General features: G+C 40.3%; 1 protein-coding gene and 1 pseudogene across 1 annotated transcript in view; both read left to right on the top strand.

Annotated features, from left to right (window-relative positions):
* Window positions 1–24,825, top strand: part of LOC121530072 (proton-associated sugar transporter A-like) — a 278,629-nt gene that overhangs the window by 88,054 nt on the left and 165,750 nt on the right. The window contains exons 3-4 of the mRNA XM_041818485.1: window positions 8,373–8,720; window positions 8,770–8,990. Coding sequence (XP_041674419.1) covers window positions 8,373–8,720; window positions 8,770–8,990 — 569 coding nt within the window. The remainder of the gene's footprint in view (window positions 1–8,372; window positions 8,721–8,769; window positions 8,991–24,825) is intronic.
* On the top strand, window positions 16,745–17,847 carry LOC108104239 (annotated as a pseudogene).

The following is a 24,825-nucleotide window of genomic DNA, read 5'->3' as shown; positions in this document are numbered from 1 at the left end:
TTGATTTGGATGTAGCGATCCATACCAGTCTGCACAGCCGGCTTAATATTTTCTTTGTTTTATGCTTTCTTTTTCGGGCAGCGCAGCTGCAGAAGTATTATTGTTTGCGATGCTAGCTGATGACGTCGTTAAACGCGCTGTCGTTACAATTTCGGTTGTTGTTGTTGTTACGGTAGACGTTGTCAAAGAAATTGCGCTGCTAGTTGCTGCGCTCTTTGGCTGCAAAGACATCGATGGTAGCGAGGCGGAGCTCTCTCTCTCTCTACGTTTAAGAATTCTTTAACTTTGGGTTGCTTTGAAAGAAAAGTAAGCGTTGTTTCTTTGTACTGAGAGCCGTCTCTCGTCTTGCTCACGTTGATGTTGTGTGCGAAATTCGTTTAAGCTCATTGCAATCGAGGTTGAGTTTGTTAGAATTTTAAGTGTTTTGTTTTATATTAATTAATTAATTAATCAATATAAACATTACCGATGTGGTTGGTTGGTTTACGAAACCAGTCACTGCCCTTTTTTAAAATAATTGAATACTTTTTTCCCGGAGCACAATAAAATACACGTCTGCAGATGAAGACGACTTCAACGGTCGATAGATATCCATATTTATTCATATTTAATTTAATTTGGTTCCTATATCTCAGCTATCTGTATACGTATTAACAATAATATATTTCTTAAAGCTTAAAGATACATATCAAATTTTATAATTCGAAATCCACTTTAAATAATATACATAAATGATCAACCATCCGTCCTCTAAAATATTATAGTCTTCATTTTTAAAAGAAAAAGAGTAAATACCCTGTCGGGAGCATTCATTTACCTTATACTAAAATCATTGTGTATGTTTACACCGTTTACGGCACCGCTTTTTTGGTTTAATTATAAATTATTTATAAATAGGGTGGTGTAAATGATCTCCCCAAAACATTTGGTGACCCCGATGTGATAGTGAACTCAAGTAAAAGCATGGAATTCTCAAATACCTGCATAACATAGCATCGGTTGCTGTTTATTTTGATAACTTTTACCCAACGCCAAACGTTACATAATTTTGGTTGCCAAGCGGAGGTTATTGTGTATTGTACACAACCTTGAGAGGCTAGTAAAGATGGAATGCGACGCACGAATATGATATACAAGAGCGTATTGTGGAACCAAGGGGAAAATCTGCCGCCATCTAAATAGTGAGAAAAGAAAGTCAATGGCAAATTCAACTGAATTGCATGGCATCAGAATGGAATTATGACTTGAAAATATTGAATTTGCGCTTTGATAAAAAATGGTTGCATTACATTGCGTTTCCGCATTTGCAGGCGCAAGTTCGGTTATTATTCAAGCTACCAGGTGTGGTGAAAGGCAACTACGCAGGAAATTCTTGACGGCGCTTTAATTCATCTCATCTGTACGAAGCTGGACCACCAAAACCAAGAAAAAAAAAAAAAAAATCCGCTGACAAAATGGGACAAATTTTCCACAGTACATTCGTACTTTAATGCCGCATGATAGAGAACTTGGAATGTGCTATAGTAGACCAGACTCCTAGCAAATAGGTAGTAAATATAGCTAGCAAAGGCCTTCGCAGCTCCTTGCTCGCTTGCTTTGTCTTCGGCATTACCATTGTGTACCCTACGCAAGTCCAAGGAGTATTATTTGATAAAATGCCCACTCCAACTGAGCGGTATAATATTTTTTTCCATTCTTTGGTATTTATTTATTGAATCTTCTCCCTTTGGAGACTATGAATAAGTTTATCAAATCTTTAACTAATAACTAACCGTCATATAACTGATATTGTGCTATAGGGAGCCCGAAAGTTATTGCTGGCTTGGCAGGTCGTTGCGTTGTAGACGGGATCGGCTGGGAACCCTAGTCAATCTTCTTGTGAGGCGATTGGGGTGCAGAGAGAGTTTTTTATTGTAGGACGCTCTTTCTTTAACTATTTCATCTTTAACGGTAAGAATGCTTAGGTCCCTGTGGATGCTTTAGTTGTGAATATACCATGGTGCCCCAGTTATAGTTCGGAGGGTTTTCGATTGAACGCGCTGTATAATATCTATGTTGGTTCTGCTGGCGTTCCCCTATAGCTGGGAGCCATATGTGCAGATGGGGTTGTGAGTGGAGTTGTAAAACAAAACCTTCTAGTCCAGACGCAGGGGCGAACAAGCGTTAAGAATCCAGTGGAGTTTGCTGGCCTTTAGTTTTATTCTTGCATACGATGTGTCTTCTCCAGGTTAGTTGTCAGTCAAGATGGACGCCGAGATACGTTACATCATTGACTTGAATCGTATTATTCAATGAAAATGGAGGGCATGGTTGCCTTTTGAGAGTAAACGCTATGTGCCTACATTATTGTTCATTTATTTTAATCCTCCAATCATATAGCCACCTTTCTACTACGAGGAGGTGATATGCTAACTGTATGTTGCTCATCCTGGGCACCTCGAGCGACTTAAAATTACGGTGGCGTCAGCGAACGTAGCTATTGTTAGCGGCCCGTTCGTGGTAATATCGTCTGTGTATAAGAGGAACAGAGTAGGCCCTAGCGCGCTTCCTGGCGGAACTCCAGCTTTGATAATGGAGTAATTTGTCTTAAAGGGTATACTAGATTCTTTGAAAAGTATGTAACAGGAAAAGGAAAGTATCAGAGAACGTCAAGGGTGTCTTTTTTCGAAACCCGAATCACACTTATACATTTCGAGTGTTTGTCGCACTCATGAACAGCAAGAAAAGAGCACACTCTCAGATTCGGTTGCACACATTGTCTGGGTGTACCCTTGCTGTTCTCTGGAAAGTATGGAACAGAAGGAACCGTTTCCGACCCTATAAAGTATATATTCTTGATCACAATCAGAAGCGAAGCCGATTTAGCCATGTCCGTCTGTTCGTCCGTCTGTCCGTCTGTCCGTATGAGCACTGAGATCTTAGGAGCTATAAGAGAAACAAAGCTGAGATTAAGCATGAAGATTCTTGAGGTCCATACGCAATTAATTACCAATTAAATAGTATAAAAACTATTTTTCACCGCTATTAATGGATCTTTTTGTGGTGAAGTGCAGTAGGTGTCTATGAACGAACTGTGTTCGTTAAAATGTTTTTTTGCAGAGAAGTTGTTCCTTGCTGTAATTTTGAAAGCTCGGACCGTTGATTGTTCTTCCTCGATTTTAGTTAGAATGACTGACACTAGCATCGTGATTGCTCAGAGCCTAGAGAAAACATTGTGTTGTCAGCTCCTTTGAAGTGAATTATTTTCGTCGTTAACTACGAAATGTAACCCAGATTTTTGAGTTGCCTTGGTGACGCATTTTAAGGTCGTCGTCTAAAAGCATAAATGAGAGGATTGTGGCAGGCTTTGATGGAAAAAGTGCGACCGTCGAGGCAATGCAAAATGTATTTTGCTACTCATAGATCGAGATCAATTCCCGATCGTATGTACTGTAGTTTTTCTCGACGTTTTTACCTTCTATGAAAAAAATTGGGAAATGACCGGAGCTGCACGCAAAAGTTGACGGCATTTCGACTGCTCTGCGCTCAAAAGCTCGAAAAGGCAAAGCTTTAAAACCCTATGCTAATCTTTTTCGGTATGAATTGCTTACAAAGTTGTACCAAAACAAACATAAGCCAATTTAAAATCTAACAGTTCTGTTTTTTTTTGCGGACCGCTACTTAACTCCAGAGCCAGACGACGCAAGTGATCCAGAACAAGTGAGCCAGAACATAAACCAAAAGTTCCTTCTTCTTGTAGCAGGCGGCGTAGCTTTGGTTCGGTGAATTTGTAGAATTGTTGCTCCTGCCACTAGTACCGTTGTTTTGGTAGAGTCGTGAGTGTGAGTGTGGATGAAAGCCTCAGTTTTTTGTTGCAAATTATATTTGTGCTGGTTGTCGCCTAACTCCGCTCTGTAGAGTCTTTGGTTGGACCGCCACTGAATAGTTTTTCAAAAGTTACCTTTTGTAGGAAAAATAATGTTTAAGTACAAACGGTGTCGTCACTGTCCATTTAAGGCTTCATAAGCTGCACTTTTTAATAAATTGTAAAATTATGTTACGATTTAAAAAATCTTTGTAAAATCGATAGGTATTGACAAAAAATATAACAGAATGTCAATTGAAAACATAAATTGTAATTTTTTGACGACACAGACGCCCACAGTCGTTGGCATTGGGCCTTCTAACGTAGAGCCTTGAAGTCCGGGTGGTCAGATTCGAAAAATATAATTCGCTTCGGATGCGTATACTACATACACATGGCTAATTTATGCTTCTAGAGATCTGAGATCTCATCGAGATAAGATAATAGAGTTCAGTAAGCGTGACAAGACCCTGAATTTAACAGAAGCTGTATAAGAATCTCAAGAATCAGCTTAACCCCAATTGGTATTTCTTCCTGAGTTCCTGAGAGTCGTAGAGTAAAAGGGTATATTAGATTTGTTGAAAAATAGGTAACAGGTAGAAGAACACGTTTCCGACCCTATAAAGCATAGCGATGAATAGCGAAGACGATTGAGCCATGAACGTCTGTCTGTCCGTATGAACACTGAGATCTCAGGAACGATAAGATATACAAAATTCAGATTAACCAAAAAGATTCTTGAGGTTGAAGCTCAAAAGACGGTTTTCGCATTTTTTAGAATTATTAGATTTCTCGGTAATTGTAAGTGATAGAAAGTTTGGATTAAGCATGTGGGTTTTCTCCCAATGCGAATTGTTTTTTCCGATCAAGCCACGCCCTTTCTAACGCCCACAAAACGCAAAAACCAATCTCGGAAACTATAGGTGCTTCAAAATTGTGCTGAAAAATACGTATATTATATTATATATTATTATATTATAATATAATATACGTATATACGCTATATTCATGTTAAATTATTGGGATTTCCTTCCTTCCTTTCATGTACAATTATTCGGTCAATTCTCAATGACCTGCTCATGCTATGCATCTGAAGACACCCGAAATACTCAGATCAGTTAAAGACACCCGAATCACTCATCCCGAAACACGGGTGTTTCAAACACTCCCTTCCTTTGCTGTAAGTGTTTTGGGTGTCTGTGCAATAGAATCAAGTGCATAGAATTGAGTGGGTAACTAAGAAGGAAATACACAAAACACCCAGAGCGATCTGTGCGTTCGGGTGTGTTGCTTTTTTCTGAGTGCGAGAAAGACTCAAAATGTATAAGTGTGATTCGGGGGCCGAAAAAAGACGCCCTTGACGTTCTCTGCTCAACATGCTTCCTTCGATTTCTACGACATGTTCAACAAGGTGGTGGTAGTGGGAACAAACAAGGGCTTAGCAAAAATGGACAATTTTAAGCATCTTCGTTCCTGCTCGCACGGCGCAGAGATGGACATAATTCGTTCCCTGGAGCCTACTAAAAGGAATTATGGCAAGGCCTTGGAATTATTGACTTTGCGCTTTTATAATAATTTGTTGTTGTGCATTGCATTTCCAGACAGAAATTACCAGGTGTTGGAAAAATGCGCCCTTTATACTATGGCAACTACGCAGAAAATTTTTGACGGCGCTTTATCATCTATATCATCTTCATCTATACGAAGCTGGACGACCGAAACCAGGAGAGATTAGAGGAGGGTTTGCCCGCCAAGGTGCTGACAAAATTTGTTTACATTACTTACGGAAGGAACACAGCTTACGGCAATACACGTCTGCCAACTGTAAGAACTGCCATCGAAGCATATTTTGCATATGCAATCGAATTCCCCTCCGCAGCTTGTCCATTAAATGCCTTCCCAAAACACTGTAGATTTGCGCGAAATAATACCGAATAAGTGTTGCTTGCTTCCGCTATAGTAAAGGTTGTTTTTAAGAGGTTTAGAAAATTAAATTGCAATAAAACAATGATAGATTTTTGATTGACATGGAATTTTTTTTATTCGAAAGATAATCTTATGGAATTATATTTTAAATAAGCTCGCTACGGCTGGCTCGGATATAGTCCAATTTGGACGTCCAATTTTCGTTGGTGTAACGATGGTGCTTTGACCTACACTTAAGGGTGAGCTTCACCCCAAATGGGGCAGTTTTGTTTGCTGACGTAGCCATTCAATCAGAATTGCGCTAATTGCTAAACAAAATTCGCTTATGAAAATCGGAACAGTGGCAATCTCGTATTAGGCCCATTCGACGAACCTGCGCCTTGCTTGATGATCATTTGGCTTCAATTCAATACGTATTCGAAACAGAACAATTATTTTTGAAATAAAATTGCACCATCTTGAACCATAATGCCAACTTAAAGTTCTCTACCTCTAAAAAAAACCCTATATATGTCAAAAACTGCTCTGGTGTATTTGTACGATGCTGATCCTTACTCGATCCGTCCTCTCAAGTTAACTTCGTCACCTCTAAAACTTTTAAAATTGGAAACAATTCACAACGTCATCGGATACAAACGTGTAGTTATTGGGCTCCGGAAAAAAGTATCTAATAAAATCATAAAAGTGCTGTGACAGGTTCAATAAATCTACAATACTAAAGACTAAAAGACTTAATTATTTATTTCATAACAACATAAAACCTAAAACTCTTACTAAATCAACCTTGATTACAATGAGTCAAAACAACGTTCGCATCCAACGGCAACGTGAGTAAGACGAGAGACGGCGTTCGCGTAAGCGTAAAACGGTTTCCTGCCAAAATTTGTTTCGATTTTTCAGAAAATTCTAATGATCGTGCGTTCCCACGTTTTAAGTTCGGGGCTAAATTAGGTAAAAATTTACATCTGAAGTCGCAGTACAAAACCTTTAATAAGGAATACCTTAACCTTGGCCACATGACTTTAGGCATCTAAAAATTCGGCAACGCATCATTACTATCTGCTACAACATAGCAAACCATTGGATAGCCATTGCTCCAACGAGCCAGCAAAAAGGAGTAGATGTGTCGGATCGGCAAAAGACTTTGAAGTTTCACTACGGAACGTATGTTTCAAAGGCGTTGGGCCTAGCTGGGGATACTCTATCGGGTAACTTGCTCTTCATTTTTTCAAGCGAGTGAACAGAGCAGCCCATAACTAAGCGCAGCATTCTTTCGGCAATCTTTTGAGTCTTTTATCCGCTTGGCTTAATAGCTCTGATTATCACCAAGATAAAGATTTTTATGCAGATCTTCTGGAAGGATAAGGTTGACGGGGATGAGTCCTTACCGCCATCTTTGCTCTTGTCACAGATTGCAACTGTTGCATTTTTAAAACTTCCTCGCGTCGTTTAACAGTATAGCTCATCTTGCAAAATTGATGGATTTTGTTATGCCAGGTGGAACTGGCTGCACAACCACATCTTCATCCTCGTTGGCAGTGCTGGCGATGGCACGTGAAAGCAAAAGTACTGGTATTGGTGGTGTCACCAACACTCCCTCCTCCTTCTTATGATAATCTTCGTCGTCGTCTTCATCTTCATTTTGTCGAGAATCTGCTCTTCTGACCAGAGTTCAAGTAGAAGAATCAGTCATGGCCAGCAAAGTCCTCATCAAGTAGAACAAATTACTCCCCTTGCGATGGCGCCTCGGCGAAAGCACCATCTCCGGTGATGGTAGTGTCGATCGAGTAGATCTGCACTAGCTCTGGACTTTGCAAGCGGGCAACAAGGAAATTAGCTATCTGACCTCTTGAAGTGTGGCTGTTCCAACGGGGGGAGTATGTCGGGAGCAGCCATCTAGCTAATACCAAAACAAAAACAAGTGTATGCTTAATAATCTATTTATCTGGAGACAAGCTCGGCTCGTTTTAATATAAATTATAAATTATTTATAATAAGGGTGGCATAAATTAATACCGTTCTCAAAATATACCCAATAAACCAACAAATTAATAAATAATGAAATATGAAAATAAAATAAATAAAATAATCATTGTACACAAGTACTCAAACCATATACGTTTAAGATATATAATTCGTTTTCGTATACCGTAGCTCTTAGTGTTTATGCTTTTTATTCCTAAGAAGTGCCAGTTCTATACCTATTTCGATATTTTGAATTTGAGTGGACTTATCGTTTTCGGGTTAGCGTCGTAAAGGTATAGGTTTGGTTCCACTCTGCTCGGGACCAAAAACAATTGAATGGCCGAATAATTCCTATCATCTCCATATCTATGGTGGAGTAGCGTGTTTCCGTGTCGGTTTAGTTAGAGGCAGATATGTTCCACTATTGTTCCTAAAACATTTTCCATAACCCGATGAAAGGTCTCTGGAGCTTATCTCAACGAGAATGACTCTTTTGAGAACTCGTGATGACCCTATTTATCTTCTTAATAGACAGCGGAGAGTTGATTGTTAAATTATTTATTAAATTCCAAACAAACTATATTTAAAATTTCATTATTGAACTAATTGATAACAATCTTCGTAATTTATTTTTAAGGTTTGCTTTTGGTTCCAAACGGCGAAACATTAGGATATTGCTTCGGAGATGGAAATGCATTTTCGGAAGATGCTTTTACTAAAATCGACAGTTCAAAAAATATAACATATATTCATGATTCGTCATCGAAGTCTTCCCATTCCTGGGGAATATTTTTCACTGTATTGGGGACTGTTCTTCTCGACTTTGACGCTGATGCATGTCAAAGTCCGGCACGAGCTTATTTGTTAGACGTATGCGTACCAAAAGATCATGCAAGAGGCCTGTCGACATTTACTATAATGGCTGGCTTAGGAGGATTTTTTGGGTATTCGATGGGAGGCTTAAACTGGGACGAAACAGAAATCGGTAAGATCAACACAATATTAATTTCTTTTTGCTTAAAATATATTTTTAGGACGGAGATTGGGTGGACACGTAAAGGCCGTCTTCTCAATAATAACGATTATTTTTGTTACATGTGTGACATTAACACTAACAAGTTTTTCGGAAATTCCTCTTTGGGTTCTAGCAGACTCAAGTCAATGCGGCGGCGAAAAGTTAAAAGCAATATTAAAATCATACGGTGCCTGTGAAGGCGATAATGACAAAAATCAAATTGAGGAAGGAAATAAACAGGTAATTTATAATATGTTTTTATGTTTAAAAGTTTTAGATGGTCATTCCCCTGTTAAGCAATATTAAAAGATCCTGAATATTTAACAATATTTCATAATTTTTATATACCCATTTTGTGGAAAAACATGCATTAGGGAGTTTATTCCATTCTTCCGGGCATCACATAACTTAAAAAAACCATCAATCAGTTACCATACTTTTGTTAAGCTCAACTTAATCTGCAAAAATGTCTGAAATAATTTGATTAGGGAGCGACACCGATGCAAGCAAAACAAATTTAATTTGACATGTTAAAAAATAAAGACATTGATATTAAAAATATTTGTTCTAACTTCAGAATGCTTAAATACGAAACAGCTAAAAACTAATTATTTTTGCCCTTATGGACAATAAACTAGACAAACAACCGAATTAAAAAAAAACAAAAGCCGAGTGGTGCGACTATAAGATACCCGTTACTCTTTTATTTATTCATTTTGCTTCATTTGCTTCGTTTCCCAAAGCGCCTCCTAATGTCGGAGAAACCATTTTGAGTAACTGATAGTGACGTTACTGCCCATATGAGGCCTTATAACATAAATTTCTTCAAAAATATCGAAGTAATGTTCCGATTTAAAAAAAACAGTGGTAAATCGATAGATATTAACAGAAATAAGTTATACAAGGTCAAACGAAGGCATTCATAATATTATAGACGCCACAGTGTTCCGCGTTTTGTGGGCGTTAGAGTGAGCGTGGCCAGATGAAAACTAGGAGCAAGTTGCGGTGGATATCTCTTAAATATGGTATGTATTCTTAAGCACAACTATCTACCTCTTATAGTTCCCAAAATTTTTGCATAGTTGGTTTTTCGCATTGTGGGCATCATAAAAACTTACATGCTTAATCTTTTCTTTTCTATCATTTATAGTTTCCGAGATATCAGCTTTTCTATAAAATGCTCTTTTGAGCTTGGTGGGCGTGAGAGTGGGTGTGGACGGATAGTACCACCATAATATGCGCTGGCATCCAAAGATTATACATACTAAATTTCTAGCTTTAATAATTCATGAGATTTAAGCGATTTTAGTTTTCGTGATTTGTGGGCGTTGGACTGGGCGTGACAGGGTGCTGAAATAAACTTGCGGTGCGTATGGACCTTAAGAATGCTTAATCTCAACTTTGTATCTCTTATTGTTCCTGAGATCTCAGTTCATACGGCCGGACGGACAGACGGACTTTATAGGGTCGGAAACGCTTCCTTTTACCTGTTACATACTTTTCAACGAATCTAATATACCCTTTTACTCTACGAGTAACGGGTATAAATAGCCCTAAACCCCATAGTGGCTGGGAAGTTATATACTCACCTCCTTAAATTTCATACAATCCGATTATTTATAAACATTTTGTTGGTCTAACACCAATTTGTATGGGTCACAGGGAAAAATGTCGGTAAATAGTGTGAAAAAATGTAATCTAAAAATACAGGTCTAATCAAGTACAATCAGAGTCTTCAGGCTGGAGCTTACAGTTACCAGTTACCACAAAACCCCGATTTTCATATTGTTGGGAGCAATCGTTTTTAAAAATAAAATAACTGTTTGCTATGTGGTCTGCATCACTGACAACAACAATATGAATGCTGAAATTTCTGTTTTCCATTCAGATAAGCCATGATAAGCGCATTAGAGACTTCGCTATCTCGGCTTATCTCCCTATTCGTATATCGTTTTTAAAACGCAGTCGCAATGCTACTAAAATAAAACATAAAAACTAAAACTTCTCGTCTTTTCTTTAACACCGTTCTGGCATTGCATTTTCTGTTAATCATAAATTTGATTAAATTGTAAATTATTGCTCCCTCAAACCATTGGTGACCCCAACGTAATCGTGAACGTGTGTTAGAGCTAAGCAATTACTAAATATCGATTTAATAATTATAATCACATTTAATAATTATAATTAATTTCAGATTAATAATTACATTTCGAAACTTTCACATAACGCCGAGCACTATATCATTTTCGTTGCCAATTAGAGATTATTGCTGTTTGTTTTCGGTTTTGTTCTGCCCTCTTATTCTATTCCCGCTTTCTTCAGCCTTAGTCCAGTGCATCGAAAAATTCGTGTAGTATTATTGCCCAAAATTAGTATGACATGGCGGAAAACGATAAAATACTACCACATATCTCATCTTTAGTTTATGTAACTTTGCCCAAAACATAATCTGTAGTCTTATCGCATAATAATACCGAATACGTGTTGCTTTCTACCGCCATACTAAATGTCAAATGTCTGGAGTATTCGTACCATGGCGGATCTCAATTGATTCGGCCTCGCAAGTTAACTTTGTCACCTCAGCGTATTGGGGCAAGTGCATTCTTCGAGCTCCTTTGCGTTGCACGAATCCGTTTAGGAATCCAATTACACATACTGTAGATAACCAGACATGGCTGGTGTTTAAGGAGGGCATTAATTTATGCCACCTGTTTATAAATAATTTATACTTTATAATTATACAATATAATACGGTTCCGTGAACGGTGCAAAAGGAAAGGCCGAGAGATTTTTTCTACGATTTATTTTAGATGCGTATTGACAGCGATAGAGAACGAAAGGTAATGGGTCGAGCCGAGCCATCGGCGATCGGCGCTTGTCTCTGCTTGTCTTACAGATAAAAAAGATAATTCAGCATACAGTGATGCTAAATCATATTGTATGCCATGATTTTGGTATTAGCTAAATGACTGCTCCCAACAGCTGGATCATCTCATTGTGTCTAAAGGTAGAAGCCTCTGAGCACTCATCTTAAATTTCTTTAATTCAGGAACCCTGCACTCAGATTGAGTCAGAGTTCATTTTTTAAACACTAAAGAGATATTGGGAAATCTATTTGATCGTGTTCTCCTTCGGTTTAATGTACTCGAGGCAAAATTAGGTATAAATTTAGATCTGAAGTAGCAGTACACAACCTTTATAAAGGAATACCTCAACGCCATTGCGTGAAAAACTGGGTAGCACAACTTCGGGATATTATCTGAATGATACGCAGGTCTCTCAATTCAACCAAAAATCTTCACAAGCTTACTTCGCTTTCGATTTTTTTCGATGTATCAAGTGTACTCGCTTAATACTGTAATTATGATATTCGTGCAATACAGTAGCTATATAGGATAGCTGAATGAAATTGATTAGTAGAAGCTCCTTAGTAGTCAGGATCATACACGCTTACATTTATGTGAATGATCTAGTTTCATGAAGAGACAGTATTTAAGAGGTTGTTGAAATACGTCAACAAGCTAGGAACCTCTTGGACTAGTTAATGATGCTCCAACGAAGCTGTTGCGCTAGAAGAAGTAGATGTGTCGGATCTGGAGGAACTATAAGAGATACAATGTTGATATTAAGCGGACAGATTCTTGACGTCCCTACGCAGAGCAAGTATTTCTCAGAAACAATAAGAGCTAGAATGTTGGGCTCTGTCGTTCTCTTGAGATAGCAACGCATTTTAAGGTGAAACCACTATCCGGCGACACCACTCTTACGCCCAACACGCTCGCAAGACGGTCTTCGCTTTTTGTAGAAACTCTCAGAGCTCTGTAACTATAAGTTTTAAAAAAGCAACGGTTGCAATCTTTGAAAAGAGCAAAGCAACATCCGTTCCGAAGTGAAACTTCAAAGTCTTTTGCCGATCCGACACCTCTACTCCTTTTTGCTGGCTCGTTGGAGCAATGGCTATCCAATGGTTTGCTATGGTGGAGCAGATAGTAATGATGCGATGAGGTCAAGGTTAAGGTATTCCTTATTAAAGGTTTTATACTGCGACTTCAGATGTAAATTTTTACCTAATTTAGCCCCGAGCTTAAAACGAGGGACCGCATATGAATTTTCTAAATCATCGAAACAAATTTTGGCAGGAAACCGTTGTACGCGTACGCCGTCTCTCGTCTTACTCACGTTGCCGTTGTGTGCAAACGTTGTTTTGACTCATTGTAATCATTATGAAATAAACAATTAAGTCTTTTAGTCTTTTCGAGTTATTGTAGATTTATTGAACCCGTCACTGCACTTTTATGATTTTATTGGATACTTTTTTCCGGAGCCCAATTGTTTCCAGTTTTCAAAGATTTAGAGGTGACGAAGTTAACTTGAGATGCCGGATTGAGTAAGGATCAGCATCGTACGAATACACCAGAGCAGTTTTTGACATATATAGGGTGTTTGTTTTAGAGATGGTGAACTTTAAGTTGGCATTATGGTTCAAGATGGTGCAATTTTATTTTTAAAATAATTGTTCTGTTTGGAATACGTATTGAATTGAAGCCAAATGATCATCAAGCAAGGCGCAGGTTCGGCGAATGGGCCTAATACGAGATTGCCACTGTTCCGATTTTCATAAGCGAATTTTGTTTAGCAATGAAGCGCAATTCTGATTGAATGGCTACGTACGTTTGCTAGCTACATTTCCTATCTGTTAGGTGGTCTACCACAGGACATTCCACGTTCTCCATCATGGGACATTAAGGTTCCGAAAATGTGGAAAACTAATCCCATTTTGTCAGCACCTTGGCGGGCAAACCCTCCTCTCATCTCTCCTGGTTTCGGTCGTCCAGCTTCGTATAGATGAAGATGATATAGATGATAAAGCGCCGTCTAGAATTCTGCGTAGTTGCCATAGTATAAAGGGCGCATTTTTCCAACACCTGGTAATTTCTGTCTGGAAATGCAATGCACAACAACAAATTATTATAAAAGCGCAAAGTCAATAATTCCAAGGGTGTGTCATAATACTTTTCAGTAGGCACCAGGGAACGAATTATGTCTATCGCTGCGCCGTGCGAGCAGTAATGACGATGCTGAAATTTGTCCATTTTTGCTAAGTCCTTGATTGTTCCATGAACATGGCGTAGAAGTCCGTCCAATACATATATGATTCCCCAAATCGCGGAAGCTGAAATTCCGGCAGTATGGCAGTTCATTCCTCGAATTGCTTTTGAAGATGGCACTGATACCATGCAAATCAGTTAAATTGGCCGTTGACTATCTTTTCTCACTATTTTAATGGCGTGCGTAGGATTCCACCTCCAGGATTACTAGTCGTTCGAAGTTGAGTTGAGAGCAGTCGAAGTCGGAACTCATTCGATCGACAAAATTCAACCGCACCTGCAACTCTCTTTCATCGAATATGGCCAACTAAATGCTGAAAGTTGGCCATTTTGAATTCGTTTAGGAAGAGTGTGCAAAAGTCCCTACACAAACATTGCAACTCACTTGACCAACGGCAACGAAAGCGAGAATAGAAGTAGAACAATACACAATAACCTCCGCTTTGCAACCGAAATTATGTAACGCTCGGCGTTGTGTAAAAGTTTTCGAAATTTACAGCAACCGATGCTATGTTTTGCAGGTATATGAGAATTCCATGCTTTTACCTAAGTTCACTATCACGTCAGGGTCTCCAAATGTTTTGGGGAGAGCAATTATTTATACCACCTTATTTATAAATAAATTATAGTTAAACGAAAAAAGCGGTGCCTGAAAGGTGCAAAAGAAAAGGTCGAGAGATTTTTTCTAAGATTTATTTTAGCTGCGCTGCGACTGCGTATTGACAGCGATAGAGAACGAAGGTAATGGGTCGAGCCGAGCCATCGGCGACTCGCAAGCGCTTATCTCGGCTTATCTTATAGATAAAAAAGATAATTCAGCATACAGTGATGCTAAAACAATATTGTATGCCATGATTTTGGTAGTAGCTAGATGACAGCTCCCCCTGTTGGAAGAGCCATACTCCCAAGCGAAGTGGTTTCGAAGAGCAGGACAGCTAATTTCCTTCTTGTCCGCTTGCACAGTCTAACGCTAGTGCGGATCATCGCAAATCGATCGTCACCATCATTTCCGGAGACCGTGCTCTCCTCCCTGCCGAGGAGCCACCGCAAGGGTGGTAAGTTGAGGCTCTTGCTGCCTAGCTGTATACGTGGCCATGTCCGTTTCTTCCACTTAAACGCTGGCTTGAAGTGCAAGTTCTCAACTAAGGTGAAGATAAAAATGACGACGACGATGGTGGCGCTGAGGAGAAGGAAGAGATATTTGCCCCGGCTCTATTCCAGTACATCCGGGCAGCTTTCAGGCCATGAAGATGAGTTATTTTGTAAAATATAGCGAGAAAGTTTAGAAACAAGTAACTTGTTGGGCCAAGCAGCCAAAGCAAAGACGGATGAGCAGCGACGGGCTTATCAGCAGTTTCTATTTTGTGTTCGTTCTTACAGATTCGCATGCGCTTTACTGTTACTTTGTAGCGCATGCGCTTTTGGGTGCTTTTGTAGAACTGCTGTAGCTCGAAGCTTTTGTTGTTAAGCTGTACCTCTTGCATTCGGCGTGGTTTTGATACGTAGTTAATTTGGTTTTGATTTGAACTCGTAATAAAAATTTGGAAATTGAACTGACCCCGACGTGATCTCAGCGCGTTTTGATTATTGTGATCAGTGATTTGTACTTGAAATTCTCTCAGCTAGCCATGGAAGTGCACGACGACATCCAAGTGGATGTTGCCAAGCGCAGCAGTGGTGCTGGTATTCACCCCATATTTCACGACGATTGTCAGCCATCCTCACTTGACCAAGATGGAGGAGCTCAGGTGGCTCATTTCATGTCTGCGGGAGTCAGCCTTGGAGACTGTAAGAGCGTTGGAGATTACTGACGCGAACTGACACATGAACGAGGACCTGCAGCTAAGGGCAGTCGAGTCGGGATCCGTTGCAACTCTGCGGGAGCTATCCGGCCTATTAAATGGTCATAAGAGGACCCTCATGAGTTTCGGGACGGCGTACGAACTTCAAGGTTGCCGCCTCATCCAGATAATTTTTCAAAAGCTGTACGCTGCCACAAAGGCGAAGTGGGAAGGCTCTCTGGCAGAAAACAGTGCTGACAGCCAGCCAACTATTGGGATCTATTGAGATTTGGCCTTAGCTCCGCATCTGCCAGCGGATCAAGTGAGCCGTCGTAGGCCATTTAATAATCGTTAGTGCTTGCTCCATAATGCGCCGCCGGCTCCATGTGCCCTGAGCGGTATCCTGGCACATGCTATGCCTTCTTGCCCGAGGTTTATCGCCTTGCCTGCCTCAAGTCTGTAAACTTCACCCGCGGATGCTCCCGCTGCCCAACGTGTAATCGCCGACATCATGCCCTTTTACATCCTTGCCAGCAATTACCCAACACTGCTTCCGTTCCCGCTTAAAGCGTGAATCCTGTCAATGAGGCTGCAGTTGCGACCTCTCAGGCTCCGCCAGATAACGCGTTTGTGACCCAGGGTCAACAAGCTGAAGCAGTGTTCTTGCCAACCGCCAACATTCTCCTTCGTGGCCGATCAGGAGACATCTTTCCCTGCCGATCGCTTCTTGATTCAGGCTCACAAGTTCGACTCCCTACATCGCGACTGTCCAACCAACTTCAGCTTTAACGGTCCAAATGCTCTGTAGCGGTGATTAGCCTTGGAGACACTGTATTCACTTCGGATGGAGCATCTGTGAGTGTTTGTCTGAAGCCTCGCCTATCCACGTATTCGGTATACATTGAGGCAGTTTAGGCGTCTCACATCGCAGAGCGTCAACCTGGTCAGAACATTCATGTCTCCAGCTAGAAGGTACCTGCCAATGTGGATCTAGCAGATCCCAACTTCCACAGAGCGCAGCGTGTGGATTTGCTGACTGGACCCAGCCTGTTGGGCAAATCCAACTCGGAGACGGTCTGCCGCTTGTGCAGAATACGTGCTTTAAATGGGTAGTTTTTGGAGATGGTTGCACCACAAAAAAACCTCGTGTGGACGCTTCATCAGCGGTCTCCAGCCCCCTGAGCTACACCTGCCACTCTCGCGTCGCGAGTCGAACAATATCAAGATCATGTTCGAGCTGCTGGAGACGCGTCATATTCTGGATGATACGACCAGGGATCGTGCCCATAGCGAGACCGATAGCAAGCGTCTATGGAAGAAGAACGCGGAGTGCCAAGGAGTGCATCATTGCTGACGTAAATGCCCGCTTATACGAGTCCCGTTTCAAGGAGCTGAGCAAATTCAACCTGGCTAATGCCGATCGGAAGAAGATTACTGATGAACTGATCGATATGATCAAGGAGTTGGATCTTCTGCGCAAGCAGTTCCAGGTCACGCGCAAGGCTATAGAGCAGCAGACACTGTCGCGCTTTGACTTTGAAAATACCATTCAGTTTCGAGTATGATGCCAAGTTGAAGCAGCCGCTACACGAGCTGCATTCCCAGTATGAAGAGCAGATGCCAATTATCGAATCGCTATACGAGGATAAAGTCCGTCGTCTACAAGGAGCCGCTGCACGCACATCCAACTCTACGCACAAATTTATCGAAGAGTTGCGCTCGACTCGTGTTCCTATTGACGGTCTAAATGCCAAGACTCAGGATTTTGAGCTCGTACGTGAATTGAAGAAGGAACTAGATAACACTTGCGAGCGTCACGGCCACTAGGTGGCTCAGCTCGAGAAGGAGCTTATTCGACTGCGCGAAGACATGACCCATCAACTGCAGGAATACCAGGACCTCATGGACATCAAGATCCCATTGGATTTGGAATTCGCTGCCTTCGACAAGGCCTACTATGTGTCAGCCAGTGCCAAGGGCAATGTGGAGAACAAGGAAATCGATCCCGATGGCAAGATCGTGAAGCATAAGAGAACAATAAAGACAACGATGAGGTGGCCATTGGAAGCTGGCAGCTGCAGCGTGTTGATCAATGAGGGCGGTCTTTCGACCATCTACAAGTTCCATCGTTCAGCAAAAACTGAACCTTGTTGCCGTACTAATGGCGTGCGGTGTCTAGGCTGTGTCTGCTGCCCCTCAAGGAATTAATTGAAGGGCCAGCCACCAACGGGGGGAAGCAATTGGGCCAAGCAGCCAAAGACAAAGAAGGATGAGCAGCGGATTAGTTTGTTTTGATTATATCAGTTTCGCATGCGCTTTACTGTTCTTTTGTAGCGCATGCGCTTTTGGGAGCTTTTGTAGTACTGTTGTAGCTCGAAGCTTTTGTTGTTAAGCTCTACCTCTTGCATTCGGCGTGGATTTATTGCGGAGTTAATTTGGTTTTGATTTGAACTCGTAATAAAAATTTGGAAAGTGAACTGCCCCGATTTATTTATTGTAAAGCAATTAAAAACATTTGATATGTGCTCCAATCAAGGCGAGTGCAAAGAATGCGGTAAGGACTTATCCCAGTCAAGCTTATCCTTGGTGATGATTAGGGCTATTAAGAAGAAAGCTGCGCTTGATTGAGGAATGGTCTATCCACCAGTTTGAACTAAAGAGCAAATTATCCGTAAGGGTATCCCAAGCTTGCAATATCCGCGTTTTTAGATGCTAATTTAGCCCCGAGTGCCTTTAAACGAAGGTGCGCGCGATCATATGAATTTTGTGAAACATCGAAACTAGTTTTGGCAGAAAGCACAACCGAATATTGGCCAGATTCCAGGCGAGTGTATTTCTGTTGAAAATGCTGCTCGCGTAAAGCATCCTCCTTCGAAATGGATGTTGTAGAATCTGGGCAACTTTTCTTTAATGTGTCAGAAATCGATTCAGACTCCGGCTGAGTTCAGGGTACCTGAAGGAGCGCGTAGAGGCTCCTACCTTTAGATACCTGCAGGGTGGGTAAATGGTTTCCTAAGCGAATTTTCCCAAAACAAAGCAGCTCGATGAATCGACTTGCTCCAAAACGAAAGCAGGCAATTCCTCCTCACACCTCTCCTGGTTCTGGTGGTCCAGCTTCTAAAAGAAGAGATGGATCAAAACACCGTAGTTGCCATAGAATTGAGGGAGCGCAAGTGCAAGTTTGCTTTGTCACTCAATTGCCACAAACTACTTGCTGATCCCTTCTGCACACCTGGTAGCTTGAATAATAACCGAAAGTGTGCCTGAAAATACAACAATTTATTATCAAAGCGTAAAATCAATATTTCTAAGGCTTTGTCATAAATCCTCTTAGTGGGTTCCTGGGATCGAATTGTGCTGCGCCATCCAAGCAGGAATGACGATGCTGGAATTTTTATACATTTGATAAATCCTTGCTTGTTCCCACCACCCTGTTGAACATAGCGTAGAAGTCCGGCCATGCGCGTTCAAATCGCGGAAGGTGAAATTCCGGCAGTCTGGTAGCCCCAGAATTGCCTTTAAAGGCGGCACTGATGCCATGCAATTCTGTTGAATTTGCCGTGAACTTTCTCTTTTCGCTGTTTAAGTAGCGACAAGTTCTCCTTACTGTTTCACAGTACACAGTACATATTATGCTCGCGTCGGATCCCATCTCTGCAATTACTAGCCGTTTGACGTTAAGTTGAGAGCAGTCAAAGTCGCAATTCATCCTCTCGACTAACTCTAACCGCACTTGTAATTCACTTTAATCGAATTTGGTTAACTGTTCGCCACTAAGGAGTGTATTTAACGCCACAAGTTGATGCGCCGCGGAGCTTGCCCTTGACTGAGTAAAGTCTTCTGTATCTGGGGAACGTTGCACAAGTTCTGTTTTATTTGCTTCCGACATTTCGAATTTGTTTCGGAAAGAGTTGGAAACAGTTACTATGCGAACTATCCGATGCACTTGACTAACCGCGACGAAAACGAGAAAAGAAGTAGCAGGTAGAACGAAAACGAAAAACGAAAAACCTCTGCATAGCAACCGAAATTATGAAACGCTCGGCGTTGAGAAATAGTGACTGTATCTATGTTTTGCAGGTATAAGGAGTTCATTTTTTAAACACCAAAGAGATATTGGGAAATATATATGATCGTGTTCTCCTTCAATTTAAAGGACTCGAGTCAAAATTAGGTATAAATTTAGATCTGAAGTCGCTGTACACAGCCTTTATAAAGGAATACCTCAACCTTGGTCACATGTCCTTACCATTTAAAAACGCGGCAGCGAATCAATACTATTTATCTAAACACTTAAATTTCGGTAACTACAAGAGCTAGGGAGTTTAGATTAGACATACATATTTTTAAGATGACATTGCAGCTAAAAGCCATATTTTCAAACGGCCACCACTATAACTGCTACAAACCGCGAAAACTGTGGCGTCCATAATATTAATGTGTATGGCTTTGTTGGACTTCGTATAATATTATATTTCTAGTTTATATCTATCCATTTACCAAAGATTTTTCAAGTAGGAAGAATTTTTGATATTTATGAAGAAATTTATGTTATAAGACATCACACGTCAGCTACTCAGCGTGCTTTTTCTGACAAAAGGCGGCGCTTTGTGAAATTCCACTAGCAAAATGAATATTTGAAAATTATATAATATAAAACTGTAATGGACGCAGCACTCGACTATAGCGTTTTTTCTTATTTTTATACCCGTTACTCGTAGAGTAAAAGGGTACACTAGATTCGTTGAAAAGTAACTAACAGATAGAAGGAAGCGTTTCCGACCCTATAAAGTATATATATCCTTGATCAGGATCAATAGCGAAGTCGATTGAGCCATGTCCGTCTGTCTGTCCGTCCGTCCGTCCGTCCGTTTGTCCGTATGAACGCTGAGATCTCAGGAACTATAGCAGATACAAAGTTGAGATTAAGCATGAAAATTCTTGAGGTCCCGGGACAGCGCAAGCTTATTTCGGCATCCTGCCACTCCCACGCTAACGCCCACAAACTAAAATCGCATGTTTAAATGCGAGTATGTTCAAACGTTGGATGCCAGCGCATCTTTAAGTTATACTATTACCAACCAAATTACCTATTATTAACCAAAAATGCAAAAATCTCGGGAACTATAAGAGCTACAAAGTTTTGCGTATTTAAGAGATGCTTCTGCAACTTGCCACGAAGTTGCATCCGGCCACTTCCACTCTAACCACTCTATATTAATATTATGAATGCCTTCGTTAGACGTTGTATAACTTATTTCTGTTAATATCTTTCGATTTACGAAAGATTTTACAAAACGGAACATTATTTCGCTACTTATGAAGAAATTTAGGTTATAAGGCCTCATATGGGCAGTGACGTCACTATCAGTTACTCGACATGTTTCTCTGACAATAGGTGGCGCTTGGGCAATTTCCACTAGCAAAATGAATATTTTAAAATTGTGTAAAACAGTAACGGGTATCTTATAGTAGCGGCACTCGACTATAGCGTTTCCTCTTGTTTTAATTAATATTTTGAATAAAAAGAAACGTTACATTCGAGGGCTGCGACTTTTTTTGCGCGATACCACCTCCATGCTAATCGATCGAGGAGCTCAGACGACTGACGTTCGACTCGGAACACAGGGATATTTCCGATTGAATAAGTACAGATACGAGGTGAAGTTAGTTTTGTGCTAAACAGATAAGTAATGAAACTTTTAGGGATCCAGGAGAAGAGTTAGAGGTAATATCAACGCCAAGCATCGTCCGTAGTCGAAGTTAGTTAAAGGATAGTAAATAGATTAGTAATGAAACTTTTAAGGTAGCAGGAGAAGATTAAAAGGTAATGTTATAAAGATTATTTTAGTTCGCACATCAAACTCCAATAATCTACAGATAGGCGAATATAGTTTCTGGTTAGTCAAAGGGGTACGCGGATGTTTAGATGACCTAAGTCGTCTAATTAAGACAACGTCAGGCAGCGTCCTAAGTAAAGGAACGGAAATTTATTAGTATAAGTAGTTAATACGAACAAAGGATGTCAAAAATGCTTTATTGACAATAAAGCCACTAAATTTATTTAATTATTAACCATAGAGGAAATATGTTTAGAAAACTTAAGTTTTGCATCAAGTAAAATGAAGTAAAAGACCATCGATAGCCTTAATTTTTTCCAGAGCTACACTATGCAAGGTATAAGTGGCAAGTTTAGGACTTAGGGGCCAAAAGGTCATTGCTTTGCACTTAGAGCAGTTCAGATTTAATAAGTTTGCAGAGCGCCAGCTCTGAAAGTTGCTCAGGTCGGATTATAGTTTCATCTGTTAGGAGCCTTTTTTTTTTTTTTTTTTTTGTTAAGACGATTTTAGTAAGACTATTTTAAAGTTAGTAGGAGAAGTGTTGGATGTAATGTGGTAGAGGGTATTGTAAATCGAACATAATACCCTAAATGGTTCATGAAGGGCAAAGTTCGAGCTGCAATGTCCCAAGGATAAGGGAATATAGTTTCTAGTGGGCCTAGCGGGCACATTGATGTTCAAGCGACCTAATAGGGCTTGACTATCAATGTCCCCACTAATAAGATTGTTAATAAGAACAACGCCGAGCATTGTTCTACGGTTAGCAAGGGTCGGTAAGTGTATTAGTAATAGCCTACTTTTATAGGAGGGCCACGAAGAGCAAATAAGAGAAAGCTTTTTTGAATTGATTCTATACGGTCTTGGTGGACCGCGTACTGGGGGTTCCAGACGCAAGATCCATACTCTTAGATCGGACGAACGAGAGAGACAAATAAAGTTTTGGTTACGTAAGGGTCATTAAATTCTTTCGACTATCTTTTTATAAAACCTAACACACCTCAGGCTTTGTTAACCATGGAAAATATATGGTCGGAAAATGTAAGTTTGGCATCCAATAGGACACCTAAGTCGTCTACTAGCTTAATTCTATCTAGGGTTACACCACAAAGTGTATAAGTGGATATTAACGGCTTAGAGCGACTGAAGGTCATTACTTTACACTTAGAGCCGTTAAGATTTAGTAAGTTTGCAAAACACCAAAATTGAAAGTTGTTAAGGTCAGATTGTAGTTTTCTCTGGTAGCACGCATCATTATATTGAATACAAAGTTTCACATCATCTGCGTACATTAAAATAAAAGAATTTGTTAAAGCGATTGGAAGGTCATTTATGAATAATGTGAAAAATAGCGGAAATAAATGGCTTCCCTGAGGGACACCGGATGAAGCATAAATCGGACCAGACAAGACATCTTTAAATAAAACACGTTGCGTTCTTTCAGTCAGATAACTTTCAACCCACCTAAGAAGATCGCATGGGAATCCGATTAAGTCAAGTTTATGAACTAAAAGAGAGTGATTTACAGAGTCAAATGCTTTACTAAAGTCAGTGTAGATGACATCTGTCTGAGGACCTTTTCGGAACCCAGTAATGACATAAGAGGTAAATTCAAGTAAGTTTGCAGTTGTAGACCGTCGAGTCATAAAACCATGTTGATATGGAGATATTACTGATCTTCACTGGTGTTGCAAATGGGGCACAATAATTTTCTCAAAGAGATTAGGAATTGCTGATAATTTAGAGATACCTCTATAATTACCAGCATCCGAAGTTTTCCCTGTCTTGTGTAAAGGAATGATGAAAGATTCCTTCCAAATAGGGGGAAACGTAGTCGTTTCAAGCGAGAGGTTAAACAGTTTGAGAAGAGGATTGCAAATGGAAGACGCCCAGTACCTAAGCACACAGCCGAGAACGCCGTCGGGGCCCGGAGAGTAGGTCGGCTTAATACTCTGAAGATCCTTAAGAATACCACTCTTAGATAGAAAAGGTCGCGTGGCAAGGTGTATTGCAGACAAAGTTGGCACAATCTTCATATGAAGAGCCGTTAATGGCCAAAGGAAGGTCCTTAATGAATAATGTGAAAAGTAGCGGACTAAGATCGCTCCCCTGAAAGACCCCGGATAAATCGTAAACAGAAGCAGTCACGGAATTTTCAAAAAGGACTTGTTGCGTAGATGTGTCGGATCTAGAGAAGGCTTTAAAATTCCATGACGGAACGGGTGTTGCAAAGGCGATCGGTTTAGCTTGGGATACTCTATTGCATAATTTGCTATTTGTTTCTTAAGCGAGTGCATAGACCAGCCCGCAATTCGGCTTCGGCTTAAAGTTTTATTTGGTAGGAGGCATTGGTATATTGCAGACAAAGTTGGCATCATCTTCGTATATAAGCATTAAAAAGTCATTAATAGCCAAAGGAAGATCATTAATATTATATATAAAGTAAAAGGAAGCGGACCCAGATGGCTTCCCTACGGGACCTCGCATGAATCGCAGTCCGAAGCTGACACGGAATTTTAAAAAAGAACTCGTTGGGTTTTACCAGAGAGTTAATCTGATCTTGATTTTTCAAACGATAGCATAGATGGTTTTAGGTTAGGTTTTAGGTTAACGCTTAGTGATAACAAAACTATAAAATTGTTTCGGATCAGTTTTTAGTTGTTCAAAATAGCTTCAAAATAAATTTAATACCAATCCAGTGAGAAGACGCTACTTTTCTCTATGTCTATCCCGCAAAATAACCAAACAAACATTTTGGAAATAATAGTAAACAAAAATGAATGATAGTAAACACTCAGAGAGCACGTTCCCCATAAACCATATATAATGTTTATTTTACAAGAACATAAACTGCTGATAACAACAACACCTAATCGAGACCGCAAAGCAATAAAAGGGAGCGCGTTCTTGTTCTCCCACACTTTTGCATGCATGAGATGCAAGGAATAGGAAAAATAACTTGAACCCTTCGCATACCATATGTTCAATGAAAAACATTATGCAAATCCCGATGTAAAATCAAAACATGCTAGTCCCAATGGTCGCGTCCCAATAATCAAAATAATTGTTGCCGCAAAGCAATAAAAGGCAGCGCGTTCTTGCTCTGCCGCACTTTTGCAAGCATGAGATGCAAGGAATAGGAAAAATAACTTGAACCCTTTGCACACCATATATTGAATGAAAAACATTATGCAAATCCTGATGCAAAATCAGAACATGCTTATCCAGATGCTCGCGTCCCAACAATCAAAATAATTGATGCCCGATTTTCGAATAACAATGTGGAATGCTAACGGAACGCAAAAGCCGACTGCATTTCGATCGCTTTGCTTACAAGACTAGGAAAATA

Source organism: Drosophila eugracilis, unplaced genomic scaffold (genome assembly GCF_018153835.1).
Source record: "Drosophila eugracilis isolate 14026-0451.02 unplaced genomic scaffold, ASM1815383v1 contig_2169, whole genome shotgun sequence".
Classification (NCBI taxonomy): Eukaryota; Metazoa; Arthropoda; class Insecta; order Diptera; family Drosophilidae; genus Drosophila; species Drosophila eugracilis.
The sequence above is the reverse complement of the archived record's forward strand: the minus strand, read 5'-3'. Positions and strand labels throughout refer to the sequence as shown.